This window comes from Triturus cristatus, chromosome 4_1, assembly GCF_964204655.1.
Source record: "Triturus cristatus chromosome 4_1, aTriCri1.1, whole genome shotgun sequence".
Taxonomy (NCBI): domain Eukaryota; kingdom Metazoa; phylum Chordata; class Amphibia; order Caudata; family Salamandridae; genus Triturus; species Triturus cristatus.
In genome coordinates, this window is record NC_140585.1 from 191,840,643 (window position 1) to 191,864,190 (window position 23,548).

The 23,548-nt window shown below is 45.8% G+C and overlaps 2 protein-coding genes across 4 annotated transcripts in view; one reads left to right on the forward strand and one right to left on the reverse strand.

Moving 5' to 3' along the window:
- The window catches only part of LOC146853938 (matrix metalloproteinase-17-like), a 242,013-nt gene that overhangs the window by 60,034 nt on the left and 158,431 nt on the right, over window positions 1-23,548 (reverse strand). The window lies entirely within an intron of this gene.
- Window positions 1-23,548, forward strand: part of CAPG (capping actin protein, gelsolin like) — a 66,139-nt gene that overhangs the window by 18,763 nt on the left and 23,828 nt on the right. For all 3 annotated transcript variants that reach the window (XM_085651853.1, XM_085651852.1, XM_085651855.1), the window contains exon 2: window positions 13,328-13,501. In XM_085651853.1, coding sequence (XP_085507979.1) covers window positions 13,333-13,501 — 169 coding nt within the window. In that variant the 5' untranslated portion in view covers window positions 13,328-13,332. The remainder of the gene's footprint in view (window positions 1-13,327; window positions 13,502-23,548) is intronic.

Consider the following 23,548-nt stretch of genomic DNA (forward strand, 5'->3'; position numbering starts at 1 on the left):
GCTGACAGCCTGGATCAGTTTCCTCTCCACCCTTGGCCCCTCCTCCACACCTGCTGTAGACAGGAGGGGTCCCTCTATCAGGTGACCAACGTTATGGCTTTCCACCTTGGAGTGGGGTAACATGATTGAACCTTTTATCGCCTGTGGGTCAACACTTTTTGTTATAAGGTTTTATATAATGAAAAGCACATACCTGAGAAGACTTTAAAACAGCTCAGTGGGTTACAGCATATGTAGAAGCACTGGCCTTCTGCAATGCACAAGCAGTAAGCATATGCCAGCTTGGTCACCCACCAGGGATGACGACAAACCGTGCAGAGCCACCATCTATCCACTCCAGAAATCCCAAAGTCCTTCACGCAGGCCCAATGATGGTGCAGGCAGAGCTGAGTCTAGGCTACTAGCTAACAAGCAGGCAGGGGAAATGAAGGCAGGCACCTCGGTAGACACTAGCATGCATAGGCAGTCACAAAAGGCTAGAAGGAAAACCATAACTGAGTAGCAATGGTCAGGCAGCCTCTGAGCAGACCTAGCAGTGGCATGGGAAGCCGCTTCACCAGAGTGGGCAGTGCCGGGCCATGCAGCACGTAGAGCTGAGTAGGCACCAAAAGCAACACTGTCATGGCCTTCCACCTTCCGGCTTGGTCTTGCTGGTAACTCTCCTACACCTCTGCTTTATGCCAGACATGAATACAGCCACAAGCAGGATTGGAACGCATCTTCAAACCTCACGGACCAAACCGAGACTTGGGTACACCACTCTACTAAGCACATGCAACGCCAGCCATGCACAGTAAACTGTATCGCTCTTTCGAAGATTGTAAAGAAAAGGACTTTGAGGCCTCATCCGGAGTAGGAGAACGCTACACCAGTTCTTTGATATGATGCACTAACGGGAGTAGCCATTTCTGCTGGGTCTTGAGTAGCTGATGACGCAAGCTACAAGGCGCGTGACCATGCAGCGCGCAGTCAATCCAGTTCACCGCATGGGCTTCCATCCAGTGGTCGCAGTGGGGGAAACCAAAGTAGGGGAACTGTGGGCAGAGCATCAGGGGGTGGGAATATACTGAGGATTGGGTCAGTGGGCGGAGTCCGAGGTGTGGCTAAAAAGTAAAACATTCCAATTTTTAGTGTTTGGCATTTCACTGACGAGTTACAGCTTATGATGTTTAATGCAACCAATAGATGCACGTTTATTTGAGGTTTAATATGAGTTACTGACATTAAAATACATTTACAATGTGGGATAAGTTATCAATCACAGAATGTCCCAAATACGCATATAAGTGGAATCCTAATCCATTTGTGTCCGAGCCGTTCAGTTTCTTTCATCAGCACTTCTCCTCCCTCTTTCTGAACATAACGTTTGGCTTTAGATTCGATGACAGGAAGCCCCACGTGTTGGGGAGCACTGTTGATGACATCATTCTGTGCCCCACGGTCAATGCAAAATTGTATTCATGTGTTTACATGCTTCACGCAACATGTCATGAAGCCAGCATTAGATGCCTCTTAGTTTCCTGTTATTGTATCTAGACCTAGCACTCTAAAACAACCCAGACCTGTTGGTTTTGCAGATGCTTTTAGCAGTATCAGATGGATGAGATACAACTATTATGAGTAGTTTGTGTAATTACCACTCAAGTTGGATAGCTATCAGAATTGCAAATTTTCAATTCTGAATTTATCAGACTCCAACATTGGTAGAGTCAAAAATAGGTAGTGGTCCTCAGATTATCTCAATCAGTTCTTTTCTCCCCTACAGGCTACTCTCCTCTGCAATCACTATTAGGCACCTTCCTCCTTTGTCTCTCCATGAGCACTGTAGGTGTCTAGGAATACCACCCACCAGAGACTGCATGAGAGAAGTTCAAACATGAATGGCAAAATATCCTAGTTTGCAAATGTTTTCCACATAATTATAACTCTGCCGTTTTTGCCACATAAAGCACCATCTGCTTCATAAGCTGATGGGTTTTACCTAAAAATTTGTTTGTATCTCAAATGGATCAAAACAACGTGATTTGTGTTACTGTGAAGTGGAGGGCCCTTTACAAAGGTTGACAGGTCACGTTCTCAGGGCTGCTATCCGGGGCGTAACACAGGCCCCCGCATCCCCCGAAGTGCGGGGGGGCCAAGCTCCAGGGGGCCCCCTAAGCACTGCACTTCGGCCCAGGAGCTCCTGATAGAGTCCAGAGGGGGCCCCTCCACGTACCTTGCAGGGGGGGGGCCCTAAATTATCGTTACTCCACTGGCTGCTATTAATGAGGCGAAAGCTTTGCAGAGACTGTTGGTATGTGTAAAAATTTCAAAATGACAAAAGTATCAGAAAATGTACCACATTAAGCTGCGGTCTTTCTTTGCTGCATAACTTAATCAACACTGCAAAATAATTTTGCACTCCATTACTGCGTAATTGCAGCGGCCCAAAAGCAGGCAGCACATGTTAAAAGTGCTTGCTGCTTGAAGCATAGACACTGAAGTTTGAGAACTTGGGCATGTTTACGGGAATGGTGGTGCAATGCATCAATTTACTTTGCTGTGTTGCCCTGCGTCACAGGGAAAGGGCAGAAATGCAGTCTTTATCCAATACGGTGCATTCCTGCCCTTTCCAAGAGTGCTGGTGCCGTTTCGTCAGCCTAGCGCCAACGCAGGCACCCTTGCACCATGGTGCGAGGGTGCCTCCGTTGCATGCAGCATTGTTTTTGTGCAGGAAGGGACACCTCCCTGCACAAAAGCAAACCTGAGAGGCTTTTTCCTCTTTCTATGTGTGCTGCACATGTAGAAAGAGAAACCAGGAGAAATAAAGATCTTTCTCCTTGTTGTGCCTCCCTTGGAGGAGTAAGATTTTGAATCAGTCCCAGGTTTACAAGTCCTTGTAAATCTGGCAAAGCATAAAAAAAACGTGAGTTGAGTAGGAACACCCACTGCAACGCCTCCCTTGTGCAGAGTAAGGCAAAGGAGCAATTTGTGCTGTTGCATTACTCCATATTTATGAAACCATGCAAAGTGGCTTTGTGTGGCTTCATAAATATGACTTGCAGATTTGTGATGTGCATTTACCATGTTCTGTGGTGCAAGCATGACGCAAGGCCCTTGTAAACAAGCCCCTTAGTCTGGTGTGCATGAAAATCCTGCATTGCCAATCCCTGGTGAGTTGCATTAGTACTGCTGGAACAAGGCCAGTGGAGGCACCAGTGTGTTAGTCGGACTGGCCTCAAGGGTCCTGTGACCTCAGTGACCAAGTCACTGCTGTTTTAGGGTGTTGCTGCTTTGTAGGCCTACCCGCAAGACTGTAGGTGAACTTCAGTATGGATTGTGGTGGACAGGCCTTCAAGGTTAACCCACACTGGCCACCAGTAGGGTCCACTTGCTGGTGCCAAGAGACCAGGGCTCTATGGTCTAGTATGGGCTTCTATGGTCTAGTATGGCCTTCTAAGGTCTAGTAGGGGAATGTGCGCCCTCAGGAGAGTGGTCTGGAGGACTGGTCATGAAGCCGGATTCCCCAGTTCCAGATTTGGTAGCTCTGGCCGTAGTGCCACATCCTATCCTCCCTGAGCACCATTCTGTCCCACTGAGAGACACTTGCACTGCCTTCAGCTACAACCCAATTCTGCCCCATTATAAACACCTGGCTGTGACTCAATTCAAATAACGCACTGCCTGAAAAAAGTAACAACATCCTGGAAAAAGCAAACACTCATAGGCACAGGAAGATTATGCAAAGCGTGCGAAATATAAGCAGGAACGACATGGCTACTTTAGTTTTCACACTCCTTGTTTAGAAATCGATGAGTTTTTTTTGACACAGGTGTGCCTTTGGTGTACTCGTGAACAGCAAGGAAGGGCATAAGCAGGGTTCAGAAGATTAAGGGATTCTTGAGGAAAATCTGATCTGACTCGCAGAAACCCACAGGGCTCCTCCACATTCAAGTCACCCAGCTAGCTGCTCAAACATCGACAATATGTATGTAATTGTCCTGTTAACGATACCTTTTGAACGGCCTGGCTTGGTAACTCTCCTATCCACAAGCTCTTGAGGGTAAAAGGCAAAAATATATTTTCATTCGGGAAGTGAAGGATACATCCAACTTTATTTTTTGTGGTGACACAATTGTACATTAGTTAGGCTGTAATGCGTTGCTAAAACAATCACAAACCTAAGAGGTCCCAAAGGCAAGACCTATTGGCTTTGCCTGTGCTTGTTTAGGTATCTCATTTGCTAAATTAGGCACTTTTAATTTGGTGCCAGACAGGGCCAAACTCGGAACCCAAAGCAGCCCTGGCAAAATTGTGTCATCCCCTGCACAGTGTGATGCATGCGAACGCAGCAAGCAAGCCTGATGACTTTAAAAGGGACACTGGGAGAGGGTGTTCTCTCCCCTAGAAAACTGTGGAAAAAATTACATAAATGGTGCATTCTACAACACATTGTATTAGCTTTTACAGAACAGTAAATGATGACCTTGCAGTGCACCAGGATACGACAATCTTGTTGGGGCACTTCAAGGATTCCCTCACTAACACCCTCCAACAGCGCCCCTCATCTCTCCATTGCCCCTCTCACACGTATTTAAATTGTTTTATAGGGCCTCTCATACCAGTGATGGACTTGGAGCAATTTACATCATGCACACATACAGAGACAATGAATCGTACGTGTGTAAATCAGTGTTTAGAAAATGTTTACAAGACAAAAGGGGCTTCAAGGTGTTAGGATTCACATGCCATCAATTCTGGTTGGCATTTTTTTAAGATCTGGAGAAGCACAACTTGAGGGTTCAAAATGTAACGCAGTGGTTGGATATTCTAATAAGAATGTATTTCTTCCCAAACAAAGTATTAGGATATGAATGACTGGGGGAAAACCAAAACTTCCAAACCCTCACCATGCAGTTTGCATGCAGCTCTGAGACAAAAGCAGTAACCCACTGATCTTTGCCTATTAAATACAGTTCTGTGATTTGTATGGTACAGGTTCTTTGCAGCAGGCATCTTAACCCTCTGCGCTACAATGAATGAGTCAAAACTGGCAATAGACAATACTCCAATCTCTCTCTCCAACAGGAAGATCAACCACCAGAGATAAACATCTTGACTCTTTTATTGTTGCCTGAAATCTGCTGGGCTTACAAGGAATCCTGCAGTGATTTTTGCATTTTTGAGTGTGAAGTGAGTCATTGTGCTGGACAGCCCTGCGGGTTTTGTTACTGTGGGTCGGTTTTGCAGCCTCCAGTAACAAAACCAGCCTCCCACCCCTCAGCCTCCCTTCCGATGCCCAGTACACCAGCCCGGCCTTGGTGCCTGGGCTTATGTTTTCAGTCCGACCCTGGATGGGGTTCACAAGGGGCTCTGGTGCTCGGGTGTCACAGAAATGGACACCTGGGGCTGCTTTTATGTTATATCCTTAGAAAAAGGTAAACAGTATTTTTAAAAAGACCACATCCCTGAACATAGACAGAGAAGCAGTACGCATTTTATAAAATATAATACAGAAAACAGCAGATAAGACATTAAGCACTTTCCACATTTATTTTAAAAAAGCGCCAAGGTTTGATTAGTCTGCCACGAATTCCACATGAAGTCCTCTTCCTTTCCTTGTGGTATGGTCAGTCTGGGTGAGCTGGAAAATAAAGGGCAGATGCGGTCAAGGGCGGGGCCGCCAATGTGTCCTGATGTGACCATTTTATTGGTCACAGTGGGGGCAGGCAGGTGGCCTCCTCACTAAATGAGGTGTAAATCGCTGCACAGCCGGTCCCATCAGAGGTAGCCGTTTTTCGTGCTGATGAATTGCTCCTCCAGTGCACCACGGCTCCTACAGTGTTGCTGGGCAGGTCCCTGCCCACAGATACAGTGGGGAAAGGGGGAGGAGGTCCTGGCATCTGCAGAGGCCTTTCTCGCTATGCAGCACACCGGCCTGGATGTGTGTTTTTTTTTTTTTTTTTTTTTTTTTTTTTTTTTTTTTAAATTTAAACTCCGAGCATCTTTGTCGTTGGACGCATTTTTTTAAATGAAGTAGTGGAACGGACTTTGTTAAATAAGTAGGGGCATGCCGTGCCCTCCCGATCCCTCCAACTTCGACCACTGCTTCCATCCCATGACCCAGTGACATGCGGGTTTCTGAGTAGGAGTCGGAGCCTTGGGGCCCCTGGACCGCAGTGTGGGCACTTGGCTGCGAAAGGATGGACATGGCCTAAATCCTCCTACCCTCACCCATTGGCCCCCTGGGGACACTAGGGTCCTTGTAGTAACCAGTCTGACAGCTCCTAGAGGAACCTCCAAGGTTCGAGAGGGAAAGATGGAGCGTGAGATCAAGCTAGAGATGGCAAGAAATTGTGGGGGGGGTGGGAGGGAGAATCATTGTATTTGAGCAGTAGGTTGAGAGCAGGCCCACCTTCATTCTCCAGGCTGTGTATACGAGGGTTGAGGCAGTGCAGCTATTCTGCATGGGGACTGGGGTACATACTGGTCCCTTTTGTTATTTGGTCAGTAGACTAGGAGTGGTACAATGAGGCCCCCCCCCCCCCCTTTCATATTTAAAATCCAGGATGTGGGCATAAGACGTACACACTACTAGTTGTTAGGAGCATGGGATATTAGCATACAGTTGGCCCCAAAACCAGTGCTTAATTTTAGACGGTGGTTGCAGGTGGGGCCCCCCACCACTCATTTTTGGGGATCGGCATGTATTTTTCTGCATCAGACATTTACCTAGAGCTCGAGCGACACTAAAGGAGCAGCCGCAGTCTGTGCAGGTAAGAGCAGTGGGGCTGAGGGTTTGGAGGGTGGAATTTCAGACGACGGTAAATTAATTCCTCCTCATCTGTCAATACACCCCTGGCCCCACCGCTCTTACCTGCACGGGGCGCAGTTGTAATTGAGGGAAAGAAGACTAAGACAAACTGTGACAAAGCGAGAAGGAGGGATGAAAGATTCTGCAGGAGTGGGATTAAAGGACAGGGAGTGTCTGGTGGTGGATGGAAAGGCGTGAGGGGGACTCTAGACTACGCACCCTTGGTATCTGGCATCGCTGATATTCATAACGTAGGCCGTGGGCTTCTGCGCTTATTGTTTTACAAATGAAGTGCTGCCCAAAGCAATCCTTACGAGGATTCTACTATTAATTGGGATTCCCTCTGTTAACCAGCCGGATATGTGTAAGTAGCTGAGATGCAGCTTTACTGTGTCACTTATGTTACCCCAGAATAATTGAGGCGTAGGGTACACGACAAGACCATGTGGATACTGGACGGTCCGAGTGGTCCCTGACACCTCCATTCTGCAGATGCGGGGTCTATTCTGTGGGGTCTGGTGCTCTTCAGGTGGGTGCCATGGACAACACCGGTCTGTAATGACCGCACCCCTCCTAACCAGGCATGGAACGGCTCGGATGTGAATGTAAATTGATACTTGTATAGCGCACTACTCACCCGCAAGTGTCTCAAGGCGCTTGTACGAATACCGCTGTGGAACCCATCCTGACTTTCCCTTTGAGGTGTCCACTCCTGGGCACCCCCATGGTGGAGGCCAGGCATCCTTAGCATTGTGGGGGCCGTTGTGGAGATTAAGCAAGCTATTGCCCAGAGTGGGTGGGACTCCATGATTGGAATAGGCACAGAGGCAAGAATTATCATGTCCGTGGATTTTTTGAGCCCAAGACCTGCCGAGGCGGGGAATTGAACCCTGGTCCCGGGCTAGACCTCTGCATCAGGGTCTGCCGCTCTAATCATTGAGCCACACTTCTCCACTTCTCAGATTATATATGTACTGAATTTACTAATGATTGCTGCAACATGTTTATCAAATTGCTACATTTTAACTTGGTGTTTTTAATTTTCAACTTGTGTTTATATGCGTAGTTTATACAAATCCTTTACCTCCGATATAACCTTCAGTCTTGGATGTGAATGTCAGACACCGTTTTAACTGGTCAGATGCAAACCGCTCCGCCTGTGGTAGTGTGCAATTTAGTGGCTGTCCTGCCACCATTACATATTTTTAAGTAGCACGTGTGCTTCATATGTGAATGTTTCATTTGTAAGTGAATTGAATGACACATATTGAGTGCTTCAACCAGTTGGATATCATGTACCCGGCCCGTGGTACTCTGTATTTCTGGGATTGTGCTGCCAAGATCTTGTCCAGACCTGCGCCTTGACTTGCAATACTGCCGCACATCTGTGGACAATAACTTTTAATTTTATAGCCTCTATGGATTCACTTTTTCAGCTTGTATGTTTTATGATCGTCAATCGTTTGCATATTTAGTTTGCCTTACACAGCTAGTGTGAACATGTAACACTGATTGTGCTGCCTACACATTGACTCAAATGACACTTAAAGGCTTATATTTATTTTCATCGGCCAGACTCAACATTCAAAGACCACAGCAACGCGTGACTCTACATGCGGGTTTTTGTAGGTTTTTTTTTTTTTTTTACTGTTAGCCTCACTTTTACGATTGTTTTAAAAAAGGCTTGTAAATATCTTTTATTATTGCATAAACCGAAAAGAATTATGAACGGAACCTTATCAATACGTCATAGCATTGAATGTGTTGCTGTCAAAGGTACTCGTGCGGTCCTTTCTGGGTTTGCACGTATTGATTGCGCTGCCTGCTGTGGGTGGTGTGCGTAGGAGCTGGAACCTCACACGCCTCAAACCATTTCACTCCCTAATTATCTCCGTGGTGTCAAATGGTAATGGCAGGTATAGAATATTCTTCAATGTCACACTGCTTGACGGCCACGGGTAAAGGATTTCTCAGGTTCTGGGGATGCCTTCTGCTGTGAGACCCATATGGGCCACCTCTTTCTAAGTTCTAAAGTGTCTGTGGAAACCCTGCTAAAGCCACAGTCCTGAGAAGAATTTGAAAATGTAACTGGGTCTCCCAGCTGATGACTTCTCTTTCTACAGGCTTACATCCCTAGACTTAGCGGCGGGGCCGGCTGGGGGGGATTTCGAGAGACCACCATGAGGGAAAATTAATTGTATATTTAATTCCCCCTTGTGGTTGTTTTTCGAAATCTCCCCCAGCCGGCTCACCGCTCTTACCTGCAGCGGCTGCATAGATTGCACGCTAGCGCCAAACCCCTTTACCCGCTGTATTCCTAAAACCCATAATGAAAAATTGAACTTTACCCTCTTTTGAATACCCCTCTCTTTCCCTTCAACCTCTTGCATCCCCCTGGATGTCAGCCGCTTGCCTAATCGGTCTTTGAAACTCTGCCCCTAAAACATGTTCGTGTCTGTTTGACTCTTTCTCCCCACTGATGTAACTTATTAATGTACCACAAACTGCATGGGATGGTTTCCTTGATGGCGCAATCCCAATGACCACTGGACGAAGCACTAACTTTGGGTTTCGGAGTAGCGTGCTACTACCCGTACAGCGTTCCAGCGCCTCTTCAGATACTAAGCGCTATCTATATACGTTTAATTTCAATTTGTCAGTACAGTTTAGGACTCACGCTTGTCCTTCACTGCTACCCCATAGCGTGTGCTTTAAGATTTGTTTTCTTCTTTTATTTGAGGCTTCTCTTTAGCACTTTTTTGATTATTATATGTATCAATATATATTACAGGAGCTGTAAAAGGCAGGCTTCAAACTTTCCATAGTAATTGTTCTATTTGAACTGTTCGATTGTCTTAATTTCTTATAATATATTTCTGCTGATTTCATTTTGTGTTAAAAATCCACTGCCGTACTTTACCTTTCTCCCTCTCCCCGTTCTCGTCTCGGTTTGTCTTATTTATAGTGTTTTTGTTTTTCTGGTGCTCTTTGGAAAATATGCAGTAGCTGAGACTAAACGGTCTCTCCGCGTGTCTAGGACGTGAGTCAGACCACAGTGCGTCCTTGTGCAACTAATTACAGCCCTTAAGTGGGAAGAGGGTTGGGAGGCGGGGAGAGGGGGGGGGGGGGGGGGGGGGGGTGCTTTGCGTGTTTTGAGTCAAAATCTGCCGGATGCCCGACTTTAAGACCATAATCAGGGGCGTGTCTTGGCGCCATGCATTTCCTGGTTGGTGGCCGGGTGACTCGGAGCAGGGTGTGGCAGTCTGCGTCACGTCTCAGTTAGGGTTTTCACACCATAAAGAAATGGGGAGCTTAACACGGTTGTGGACCGAATGGCTCCGATAAGACAAACTGATTAAAGGAAATCTTTTGTACCTCAAGAGAACATGTTTTCCCATGTTTCTCTTTTTTTATCATCTTCTTGGAGGAACACAAACGCACAACTAGGGAAAAGGCAAAGTTTGTTTTTTGCGAAGGGCTATTAAAAACGAAGATTGCAGTTTTTCACTGTCTTGTTGAAATTGTGACTTTTGAGGTATGTGTCGTGTCTTTAACGACATCCTTGTGGGTCTACATGGATACAGGTAGCAGAAAACATATATATATTTTTCTCTGAGATAAGATTGTGCCAGCTAAAGCTGTGCAAAGATGCGCTTGGAGAAACGTATTCCGAGTACTGACTTCTTGGCTGGGTTCAATCGTGACCATTCTGCTGATGCACGGAAAGTAACTAACCATGCAGGAAACCTCTTTGTTGGCGATGGAAAAACGGAATGCTGCAACATGCCTCGCCGGAAGTCCTGTAGCTAGAAAATGCGCTACCTGATGGCATATCCGCCTCCAGGCGCTGCGTTCCAAGAGTGAGGTGCCAGGAAGGGACAGGAGCGTGGTACAGTTAACTTGAGGTGATGGTGAACAAAGCAGCTGGGGTTGGGGTGTGCTGCGAATATGCGGGTGGTTCGTGTGGGTTACTGGAAGCGACGGGTGTGGGTGTAAGGGCAGTTAGATGGAGTGAGGTACCACATGCAGGGGGGGGGCCCAGGTCAGTGAGGTGTCCGACAGCGCTTTGCCAAGTGGTGGCCCATCAGACAGAGTATTTCCCTCTGCCGCGAAAGGTCACTAAAGTAAGGGTGGGCGTAGTTCGCGAAGTAGCACTTCGCGAAGCTACGCAAAGTGAAGTTCGCGCTACGCGTAGCACTTCGCGAACTGCGAAGTAACATGTTCGCACTGTGCAAGATGTTGTTTTCAATGATTGCACAGTGCGGACAAGCAACCGGCACTGTGCAATCATTGAAAATGGCATCTTGCACAGTGCGAGCTGTAGTTTTCTGCTGCTCGAGTAGATTTTTACTCGAGCTGCAGCTTTCTCAACGCGAACTGGTAGTTTCTCATCGCGAGCGGTCGCGAGCATACGCGACCCCTCGCAATGAGAAACCTGACCTTCTCGCGTTGGGAATCTCGCCGGGAGGTTTATTTTCCATGCTCGCGATCGCGAACAAGGAAAGTCTCGCCAGGATGTCATTTTGCTTGCTCGCGGTCGCCAACTTGACGTTGAGGACCGCGAGCAAGCAAAAAATGACCGCAACACTACGCTACGCGTGTTCGCACTGTGCTACGTGCAGTTCGCGTAGCGCGAAGTAGCGCGAACTTCGCAAACTACGCGAGCGTAGTGCTTCGCCCAGGCCTACACTAAAGTAATCCTGTTTGAACTTTGTGAAATGGCACTTTTCCGAGCTTTTATTTATGTATAGAATAAGGCAAAGTTTCAGAGACTTAGCAACTTTACATTCCAGTGGAACCACCCCATCCTGCCACAGCTCCACCGGCCATGTTCACTGTCCCTTTGTGAGTGAGTCTTCTCCCCCCTCGCTTCCTGTCCAACTACTATCCCTGTGACCTTCACCCTCCTTACCCCACCCTTTGTTTTTCCTCATTCCCTGCACTCTATCACTGTTCTTCCTCTATGACCTGCTCCCGCAATTTTATAAATTCCCTTTTTAACTGATCTCCATTTTAGTGTCTCTTCTCTTGTACCTCCCCTTTGAGTTGCCTCCTCTGACTCCATTTGTCCCCCCAGGTTGTCCATTTAATTCAGTCATTATCAGGGCACAAGTCCTAAAAATAGAAGTGGGGGGACGCTCCAAGTTAGGTGGTGTCACCGGAAGTGACCTCACGGCAGGAAGTGACGTCACGAGATGTAGTCCCCATTAATTAACAAAGGTTAGAAGGCGATGGGGGCAGGTTCAAAGGGCAAAGGAGAATGTTTACGTTGGAATTAGTCACCGTATTGACACTCAAAGGAGCGGGGAAATTAAAGCTGCGCTTGTTCGGTGCGTATTTATTGCCCACAGTAAATTTGCCGGTCTCCGTCTGAAATGCATGAATACATACTGACCTTTTCTAATATACGGCCACGAGCGCCCGTCTGTCATACTGAACGGCTCCATCAACGTGAAACAACTTAAAGAGCTCTGTTCGCCCTCTCTCGACAATAGAAGGTGGGGTTTGGTGAGTGCTGAGCGCGCGCGCGCAGGTGCAGGCTCGGGTACCGGCTCCATCTTTTGGGCAGGGTGGACGGCGTCCACCCGGTAAAAACCTGGTAAAATAAGTGGGGGGACGCCGTCCACCCGCGTGGTACCCCGACTCGAGCCCTGGTCATTATGGACACTGTTTCATTCATTGCTCTTGCCTTCTTTCTTCTGTTGAACTAATTAGACCAACACACCCAGAAGTCATGGTTGGTAGGTGGAAAGTTTCGGACTGATTGTGATGACCTGGAGGTAGCCCCCCTCACCATCACTTCACATCTGTGTCTGTCCCCCACCCTGCAGTTTGTCTCCCATGGCCATACTGTCCACCTTCTCACCTCCCCCCGCTCCTTCTCAAAGTGTTTTACTCCCAACCCTTCAATCTGTCTTTTATCCACCCCTTTACCTGTCCATCATACATCTGCCTTTGTCCAACCTCCCTGTTACCTTAAAGTTCCCATCGCACACTTTTTTCCTTTAGTGTCCCTCAAACTTGTATCTGCCACTACTGTTTCTGTTCCCCGCATCTCATCGTCGTGTGCCTCCGTCCAACTTCACATCGCTGTGTCCTGTGTTCTTTTTAGAATGAATAGGAAGGTTATTTAATAGGATGATCCCAATTAGAGGTCTCATGATAAACTTTTTCAACTTGAGGTGCTCACTGGAAAGTGGTTGCATAAAAGATTAGTGAAGCTGAGACTTTGATCTCCATAAAACCTGAGCAGTTGAACTGTAGATGGATGTCTGTTTTGTATTGAGCATTTTGCCAACAAAAAGCTTTTGTGCAGTGTAAGGTGTTGCTGTCGCGGTTCTCAAACGAACACTTCATAGTGTAGTACTGAAGTCCTATGAATCAGTACATTGAAAGTGATACATTAATCGGGGAGATGCTATTGTAGTGCTGCTAAGAATTTCCTTCTCTCAGCTTTCTCCGCATCTCTGCTCGACTACTATTTTATGGCCTATTTTAATGACCTAGCCTGTGTTCTCTTCTTCCCTCCTGCAGACTCCATGATGTTTGACCCATGCGTCCACCAGCCCGGACTTCATATCTTCAGAGTGGAGAAGATGAAGCTGGTCTTGGTGCCGAAGGAGCAGATCGGCACCTTCTACTCTGGAGACTCCTACCTGCTGCTCAACAATGTGGCAAACGGTGGCTCCAACCTCCACTTCTGGATCGGTGAGTTGCCAGGAGAGCGAGTGAATGTTGGGGAAAGTATGTCCGAGCACTGAACACCGATAACATGAAGCACGGGAAGATCTCAAAGGCTGGGACTGAAGCACATTCCACAGCAGGACACATACATAGGCTGAGCTTGGACAGATCTGATGGCTCTAAAGGCCTCAAAGGGTAACACTTATGTTTGGTAGCTCCTGGCAATTATATTATTTAACGAAAATGTTACGTAGATGTATCAATCCGTTTGAAAGTTGCAGTGCTGTAGATTCTCATGCTGTGCACACTTCTGCCATCTAATGTTGGGCTTGGAACTTTACAAGTTGCTATTAGAGTATTGTTTTGCGATGACTCCTGTTATCTTCAGTGAAACCCATTATGCACCAGGAATTTATCATGGTTTTTCTCCACGGGTAAGTATACAACTGTACTTGTGAAGTACTGCACAGAAAGGCTGCGTTTATGTTTCATTTAGAATATATTCATAGGTCTTACTCGGTGCTCCTTCTGAGGAGGTGGGTAAGGAGCATGTGGATTTACAGGATGTAAAGTGATTGTTACAGGTAAGTAATAGTTTCGCTTTACAGCATGTGTAGTTATTTTTGGTGCTGTTTTGCTGGACAGGTGAAGCCTGACTGGTGTGAATGTCCTCACTGAAGTGTTTAGTTCACTTGTGGCTGGAACTCTACATAGCAGCTCTGCAAATGTCTGCTAGTGGGATATTACCTAAGCAAGCCATTGTGGTGCTCTTCTTGCACATGGCGTATGTTGCTGCTTGAAGTAGTGTATGTTTTGCATTGTGATTCTGAAGCTGAATGCATCTTATAATCATCTAGCTAAGCCTGCCTTTGAGATGTAGGTGGCCAAAAAGGACTGTACAAAAGCAACATATATATATATATATATATATATATTTTTTTTTTTTTTTTTTTTTTTTTTTTTTTTTTAATGAACCAAGTGCATCATTCATGACCTTCCTGATAAGTAATGTGTGCAAAGCTTTGTCTGGTAGCAGCCGAGGCTGTAGAAAAAGTAAGGTGTTCATTGAACTGATTAGCATGAAAAGCTGAAACTATCTATAGAAAGGGTTCATTAAATGGCAAAGCATATTCACTCTTCGGAGAGCGGAAATGGCTACTATCAAATGTAGAAACTGTAGCGCGCATGAATGAAGTGGCTCGAAAGATTCACACATGATCTTAATGAGCACCATGAGGTCCATGAAAGAACAAGGGGTAGTGTAGGAGTGATCCTTCTTAGGCCTTACTCGAATGGAATTTTACCATCGTCTGCTGGTCTCCATTTTGAAGGTAGGCAGCAATTTGTGCTACGTGAACTCCTGTTGGCGAATCACATTTGTTTTACGTGTTGCATGTAAAGCGCGCTGTACTGTAGATGTTACAGCATCAAGGGCGTAGATAGTATCCAAAGGGTTTCCCTTTTTCTGTTTAACATTGGAGGTCTATGCTTAGAATGTCAAGGTTGATTTCATGTTCGTGTTTTTCCTGGTGCCCCTGCTCAGCAGATCTGTAAAGTTCTGCGTTTAATTGCATTTGATGCATCACCCAAGGCCAAATGTCAGTGTTGTGGAGAAGGTGTACCCCCCAGTTTTTGCATATTGTACATGGTGGCCATGTCCATATGAATCGGGACCACTTTGCGGTGAAGTGTTGCTTGAAGGCTTCAAGGGCTGGATACATAGCACATAGATGTGGTAGAGTTATTCTTGTGTAGACCATGTACCGTGAGTCTGCCATGGATGTGTGTCTCATGAATGTCACTTGTGACTGTGGCTACAGAAATGTCCGCTAAGTAGTTTTTGCTCCCTATTGCATTTTGTGCTAAACTCTGGGCTAGGTTCCACCAAGACTAGAGCATCCCAGTTGATGGTTCTGTGCCATTTTCTAGCTGGACACTCTTTAGGAGGAACTTGCATTTTGAACGAAGCAATATACCGTGTCCTCACTCCCAACAGTTGTTGTTCATTCTCCCTGTTGGGGACTAAACATCTGGTAAAGGAGAGGCAACCTCTGCAGAGCCGTCCCCTTCTCTCTGCTGGGGAAAGCTTACCTTGGCGTTGAGTTTTGTTCCCAAGAAGACTGGTGTTTGTGGGTACAAATTCGGTTTTTTTTTTAAAGCATTTATTGTGAATTCTAATTTGTACATTCGTAGACTATCCTGTGGAGAGCGAGGCATTGCCCCTGACTATACCCTTTAGGAGCCTATCAACCAGGTATAGAAACGCATCAGTTTTGCAGCAACAGAAGGGTTGCCATGTCGAACACATTTTTGTGAACACTCGTACGGCTGCCGTTTCTCCAGTGGTAGAACATTGAAGTGGTAATGTGTTCCTCTTACCATAAACCCTAGGTACTTGCGATGTGCCTGAAACATTGCGACGTGAAAGACGTACTTTAGGTAGTGTCACAATATAGTCTCCCTGCTGTACTAGCAGGGCAACATCTTGTAAGGTGACCATCTTAAGATGGTTGGAGGTGATGTAGCAGGTTAGAGCTCAGATCAGAAACCTGGGAAGGACCAATCAGAATGGTCAGCCTACAGACCAATCACGTTGCTGAATCTGGGTGTGGAGATTTGTATGAAAATGTTAGCAATAAGACTCCCCTTGCCTGCCTCCATTCATTCACAAAGAGCAGTCCGGCTTTGTGACTGGTGGACGGACCTTTGATAATATGCGACGGACAACCAACATTGTCAAAAAGGTGAAACAAAAACAATTAAAAGCTGCCCTCTTGGCATTATTGCTGAAACGGGCTATTCATGAGGACAGTGATGGGTGGATGTGGGCTGGGGACACATTCACAAAAATGGAACTAGCGGGTTATTGAGACTCAAAGGCTCGGATAATGGTGGTTGGTGCCTCCTCAGATGTTTCATCTAAAGCGGTGACCCAATTCGCACCAGCTGTTTGCTTGTGCTCTGGAACTAATTCGCACGGAATGCAGGACTTCTGTCTTAATACAAAAATAATGTTAAATTCACTGAAAACAATTTCCCACTTCACCTAATTTTTCTTTTTGACAGCGTCCCACATATTGTAAGTGATCACCTAAGCAATATATCTCTGGCCAAAAAAACCTAATCTTAGGGCATTACTATTCCAAATGTTTCGGAAGAAAGCTCGATCTAGGTAAGGTAAACTTCTTTTTAGGTCCGGCCTGACAGAGCAGCTGTCTGAATGACCTGTTTTAGCAATTCTTTAAAACCTGCATAGAGTGGGCTTTAGCTTGGCTCCACATGGGAGATTTACACTCTGACCTCATGCTATCCGCTGGCGATGTATCATCCTGCCTTCCTGGAAGTGCTTCAATAAGAATGTACGAGGGATTATTCTAAAGCTGAAACTAATATATATGCTGTTTATCACTTTTAGTTTTTTCTCCTACATGCATTCCATTCAGAAAGCAATTTTTTTTTGTGCTACTCTTTACCAGCATTGTCAAAGCCAGTAGGACATGCTTGAATGTGTTATAAAATGCATGAAAACAGCATTTGGGAGTATCTGCTTTTAAATGTGTTGGTACATTAAAGACGGACCTATTTGGCTTTGCCCTTACTTGTTTGGTGCCGTTCCCTGGTCTGCTTCTTCTGATGGAGTTAGGACTACTTTTGAGGCTGAATTCTCCCCCCCCCCCCCCTCACCCACCCTCCGAAGTGAATTCTCAGTGTGTGATGTTACATTCTTTGAGGTTGGGGGTGCTGGGACTGGTCCTGGGTGTCAACCCGTGAGACACTAGCAGGGCTGGACTGGGAACCGAAAGCAGCTGTCAATTTTGTTTGACCATTCCCCCCCCCCCCCCCACCACCCAGGGTAGAGGGTTGGTCAAAGTATGAAGCACTGCTGCGAAACCGGCCCCCAGTAACACAACCGGCCCCCACCACTGGAAAACCAGCCCCACCCTTCCAGGGAAACACCTGAAGCCTGCTACGGCACGTCCATCCCTGGATACTAGAGGTGCTCTTTGTACTTGGTGTGGGTTTTGAGGGGTGACCCTGGGTTTTGAAGGGTGACCCTGGAGATTAGTCTATGGGCAATAAAGAAATTTGACTCTGCTCCTTTTGTTCCTCCATTATACAGGATGGTCTCCCATCATTGAACTCAAAGGTCTTGGTTATCACTCCAGACAGGTACTCACTAGTGTCCGGGCACTGCATTTCAGAATGGTGCACCTACCTTTCCGCATGGTGCCGGACTGTGCTGTTTGACTGAGATGCTTTACAAAATCGGGCAGGTGGTCTTGTTGTGGTCCCTCAGGAAGCAGGCAGTGCAGACCTCATGTTAGTTTGGCCAGGGAGCTTGATGTTGCAAGAGGAACAAATGTCAAAGGAGTATTCCACATACCCTCTGCCACCCAACTAGGCCTTCTCATATGGCCTGCTCCTGGATGTTCCACTTGATGGATGTCCGCTCAGGCGGTTCCATTCGGTGAGGTCTTATTTCCTGGCTATTTTACATCTATACCGTACTATTTTAATAGACTGAGCACTCAAAGCATGCCCGAACCCGATGGCAGAAAAAAACATCCTGAGGTTGGATCTGTGCCTTGGCACATTGTGAGATGTAGGAAAGGTAGCACAAGCCACCTTGAAACTGAGATTTCATTTTAGAACCAAAACAACTTGTCACAGTCCAAACATCACTAGATGGCTGGAGCGTACACCACATGGGATCTGCAGCTAAACATGCTGCAGACGCATGTTTCTCATGGTGGTTTCAGCCCGCAATATGTCATTTATTTCATAATTCTAAGGTGTGATTTACGTTTATCATTTCAGGAAGTAGTATTTAGTGAATCTGCATTAAAACATGACTCTCTGGTGTCATCATGCTGCCACTAAAATGTTCCCTCTTCAGACGCGAGGAATGCCACTTTCGATGGCTCCATGGGTCCGCCATACTCTTTCTGCTGAGCCCTTGCCCCACTAAAACCAATGTCTCGCCTTCCTTTTTTAGGTCTCGCGAGCCAAAGGCTCGAAGAGACATTTTATAACTGAGTTTTTCAAAGTGCTGCCGTGGCCTAAAGCTACAGTGCACGTGAACGTGCACGCGCGCAGCCGCCAATCACTGCTGCGCGCGCACCACTGGCGTGCGTGCCACACAGCTCTCCCGTCCAAGCGATCGCGATCACTTTCGCTTGGATCGCGATCGCTATTACTTTCGTTTTCGGCCGTGCGGCCGAATGCTTGTTAATTAGATGTTTTCAGACAGCACAGCTCCCAGCTGTTCGTTTATTAGTTGTTTTCTGACCGTGCTGCTCCCAGCCAAACTGCTATTAAACGATTTATTTGTTTAACGATTTATTTGTTTAGTCTTTTATGTATGCGTCCATTTATCCAGACATGTATTTATCCAGTTACAAATCGATTACGTATTACAACTCAGTTAAGCATGTACCTTTAATTCTATATAAAGTTAATCTACCTATGCATTTGTCTATTATTCTTTTCCCATGCATTTCCCTTCAGTCATTTCTTTTTATGTTGGTTTTAGTTATGCGTGGTCAGCGCTGCATGCAGCTGCAAGTTGTTTCATGGCCCCTGGGGTAGGGGATTCTTGCTCACTCATCAATATTTCAGGAGTCTGGGAGGTGGGGAGGGAAGGAATAGTAGAAGAGGCATGGGCATTTCTCGCTCCTCCTTTGACAGTGAAACTGATCGGAAGAACTGATTTATTTATCTAGGTCTTTGCAGAGTGCCATTACTTTGAAGCACTGTTGACTGAGTCTTTAATAAGGAGAAAGACAATATTTGGCAGGTAGCGATGCCTTCTATAGAAAGCTGCCCTCCTGCTGTCTTCTCCAAAGCCGGCACGCAGAGAGAATTGCCAGCAACTCATGAAAGGAAATGGAGGGAAAAAACACACTGCTTCTTATTTTGTGTGCGTCACGAAAGTTTGCTATGTAATTTTGCACACAGCGGGGAAAATCTTTTTTTTTTAAATAACTTAAAAAAAATAATCAGCCAAGCGTCTTCCTGGGGCTTTATAAAACGGTTTGCTTCGCAAAGTTCAAGGAAGAGGCAGTGAAAATTATTTTGGACTTTTTTTCCAAATTTCTCTACGCTGGTCCTGCACACTGCAGAGGGCAAGGTCATGGCAACCAGGACAGCTTGTTCCAGTCTACACTTACTGGGATCTGCAGATAAGGTGATAAGATGTGATATTATTGCTTTATTTGTCGCCTTATAAAGTGGAAACTATACCCAATCGGGTTTCAGAGCGCTGTATAGATAAAACGTATGAAAACACCAGGCAGAGACAGCCCTGTGTTGACTAGCAGCAAAGTAGAACACATTGTTTACAGTACATTATTCAGGTGTTCTAGAGCATTATAATAAGTCACTGAAATTATGTGGCAGGGGAGGACAAATTCTTCTGCAGGGAAGACTAAACTAAGCAGAAAGGAAAAGAAACTATGCAGCACATTGCAACAGCATTTATTTTTGATAGTATTACCTCATTGTTGACATGTTTACACTCTTACCTGTCAGGGCTTATGTTTCACCTCAGCACCAGTTGAACACCCAAATACAACAATACGTCTACAGAGTTACCCTCGTGAAAACATACATACTTCAATCTTAAAAACATTGCACAGCAGTTCAAAAGGGTGGTTTAACTTATCACACACAATATTCCTCACCACACAATTCAACACCACCCAACATAATTACACTCTACATAGTACCACTCAACACAACATAATTCAACTCCATATAATTACACTCCCCTCAATACCAGATAAATACACCCTACATAAATCCACTTGATACCACACAACAAACCACTAACAAAACAGCGCACATGCCACATAATTCCAATCAGCATAATTTCACTAAATGCCACAATTCAACTACACACATTTCCATTCCACACCACATAATTCAACAAACCATGTATTTAAACTCAGCACAATTACACCACACACATCCAAACCACACCACAGAATTCCATATCATGCCACAAAATTCGACAGCACACCACATAATTAAACTCCACTACATATCACTCCACAACCCAATACACCGATGGGACATAATTACACTTCACACTTAATACCACATAATTACTGTCCACACAATTCCAAAAAACACCATGCCACATAACCCCACAAATCCACTGTACACCACACTATTCCACAACGCACAATTCAAATCCAACCCACATAATTCTACTCCGCACTACATACATCTACTCCACAACCCAGAGGTAATACACATTGTCATTTACAACACATCCCACCCAGCTCCTCTGTCGTTCCCCTAAGTCCCTGCTGCATCTTCTACATTTGTCTTCTTAATTAATCTTTACAGACCCCTATCTATTCACCATGCCACATAATTCCACTCCACCTTACACAATTCCACAACACAATTCCATTCCAAACCACATACATCCACTCCAAACCAAAAAACATAGGTAAAGGACACTCTCATTTACAGCACCAATAGCTCTAATTCTCGATTATTATAACTTTTCAACATGCTGCACAGCAGCCACACTGCTCTAAAACATAGCTTAAAAACATTAGCAAAGCCAATAGCTCTGGCTAAACACTTATAAGGTCCCAAAGGGGAGACCAATTGGCTATGACAATGCTTACTATTTATATTTGTGTTGTGAAACAATTTGAGTTAGTGCTTTACCAATGCCTGTTATTACCACTTTTAATCTAAAGCACTTAAAATGTGAGTCTATGCCAAAAATTACTCCGAAAGTCCACTCACCTATTGCTATATTAGTACAATTGCAAGAACTATTAGCTTCGCTAGATGAGGGAGTGAGCTTTCAGAAGATGGATTTCAGACGGACATTTAAAATGAAGTACACAGACAGGACAGGGCGGAGTCCTTTCTGATTAAACCAATTGGCAAGTCTTGGTCATCAGCAAAGTCATTATGTAACATACAAGTTAAAAGGCCCTGAAAGTCATTGCACACTAAGGCACTAATTACGATGTTGGGAGGACTTGCGTCCGGCCAACACCCCAACTTCCTGTAAAAAGGAACCACCAGACCTTGGGTCGACGGCCCCAACGAGGTGACCGCCCACAGGGTGGTCAGAAATTTCCATTTCACAATGCAAGTTTGTACGACGAGCAGAAAATTGCCGCAGCACAAGCTTCCATTGTGAAATTGATGTTTGTAAACATTCCTGCACCGTGTGGCGGGCACCGTGTGGTGCCAGCCACACAGTGCAGGGATGTTGAGGTGGACACCTAGGCCAGTATGCGGAAGGATTGGAGCCGTGCTAGGGGCCCCCCAAAGACACTTTGACAGCGATTCCATGTCGGAAAGGCCGACATGGAACTGCGGTCGGAAAGTGGCATCATAATTCCGACAGCAGAAACACAATCTTTAAGGGATTATGAAGCCTTTCCAACTAACCGACGGGCTCCTTGTTATGTTATGCTAATTAAATTTCATATGGCGCACAACTCACCCATGGGCATCTCGGCGCTGTAGAAGTTTCAGAAAGTGTCAGCAGAATGAGGACTAAAATAATTTAAAATAGATGGGCTTTCAACAATTTCCTAAATTTGCAGAAGTTCGCACAAGTGCAAACATGCAGAGGAAGCATAGTCCAATAGGAGAGGGCAAGGTAAGAGAAAGCACTTTCCCCACATCTCGATAAAAGAATGCAGAGTACACTCAGTAGGGCTTTATCACAAGATCTTAAACTTCTGCTGGGTATGTATGGTTTCATTTATAATTGAAGATATCTGGGGCCTTTGCCTCTTAGCGCGTTGTAAGTGAGAAATCAGATCTTGAAAAAGCTCCTTTTTTAGGTCTCGCCTAGCGAGGCAGCGCATGCTCTGCTCACTCAGCGAGATTTATTGTTGAGGACTTTCAGAAGAGGGCTTGAAGCCTCGCCCCTCATTTCCATTGGCTGACGTCACCGTTTATGCTAAACGGTGGCCTGCCATTGGAAATGAGGGTTTTGGGTTCACGCCCTTTCGCCTCCGATTCGGACTCAGTGGCCTGCTTTGCTGCTGTCGCAAAGCACTTGCTTATCTTTATGGGGCCATGTGTTTCTAATTAGAAACACATGGCCCCATAAAGACAAGAGATCCCCATGCTCCGGCTGCAGCGCTGTCCTCTTTCACTTATTATAAATCTGTATTCAATGACAGAAGCAGCAAAATACAAGTTGTCGTACACAACCACCAGCAAGGCTCTTCTTAATGGCGCTGTGCGTTTTAATCTCCACATCTGTCCAGCTGCAGGGTCGACTGTGGCGTTACAACCAGAACTGCAGAATTTGAGAACCATGATTGAATCTCGGTGTGCTCAAAATCCTATTATTCTGGGCACAACACTTCTCCCCGTGCCTCAAAATATGAATGATCTTGTGTAATTTAACCGGTTCTCATGCACAGTGATCCAATATCTGTGTGTGGAGTTCGCTATATAAAACTGCAATAAACGCTACTCCATCATGGTTTTACATTTGTTTTCATCTTGTCACTTAGAGGAGTCGAGCGAAATGCTGCACATGGGCGGCCTGCTGTGCCGCTTCTTTTCAATCTCCTAGTACTTATGCTGGGTCCTCAGGCGTCTCTCCCGGCCCCAGCTGCACGAAAAACCTGTGTGCCTGCGCAAGTAGCCGCTCTGGTTACTGCTGCTGCACTTTGACTCCAGGGAGCACTTCAGCTGCATGCTGCAGATCCTTGCTGCTCCCCCTGCTATCCCACTGCCGGGGTCTTTAATGGTGCACTCGTGCGACCCCAACCGAGGCTAACAGAGGGCACCTTGGCCCCAGCACTGCAGCGGTTCGTATTCCTCGAAAGCGTTTGCCTCGAGGTTAACTGCAAACGTGAAGCACTCTTCAAAATTTCACCACGCAGCATGCTGTTTATTTTCAGTCTGCACCCATTATTGTGTGCCACTGTGCTTGTGCAAATTAACAAAGCTGTGCTTTCTTTTAGCTACATAAATAAAAACATTCAGATTTTGAAACGCAACGGTCACTTTATTTTCAGGCGCCATTTACAGGTGTTTTCTGTTGTACATGTTTTGTGTTTAACGCAC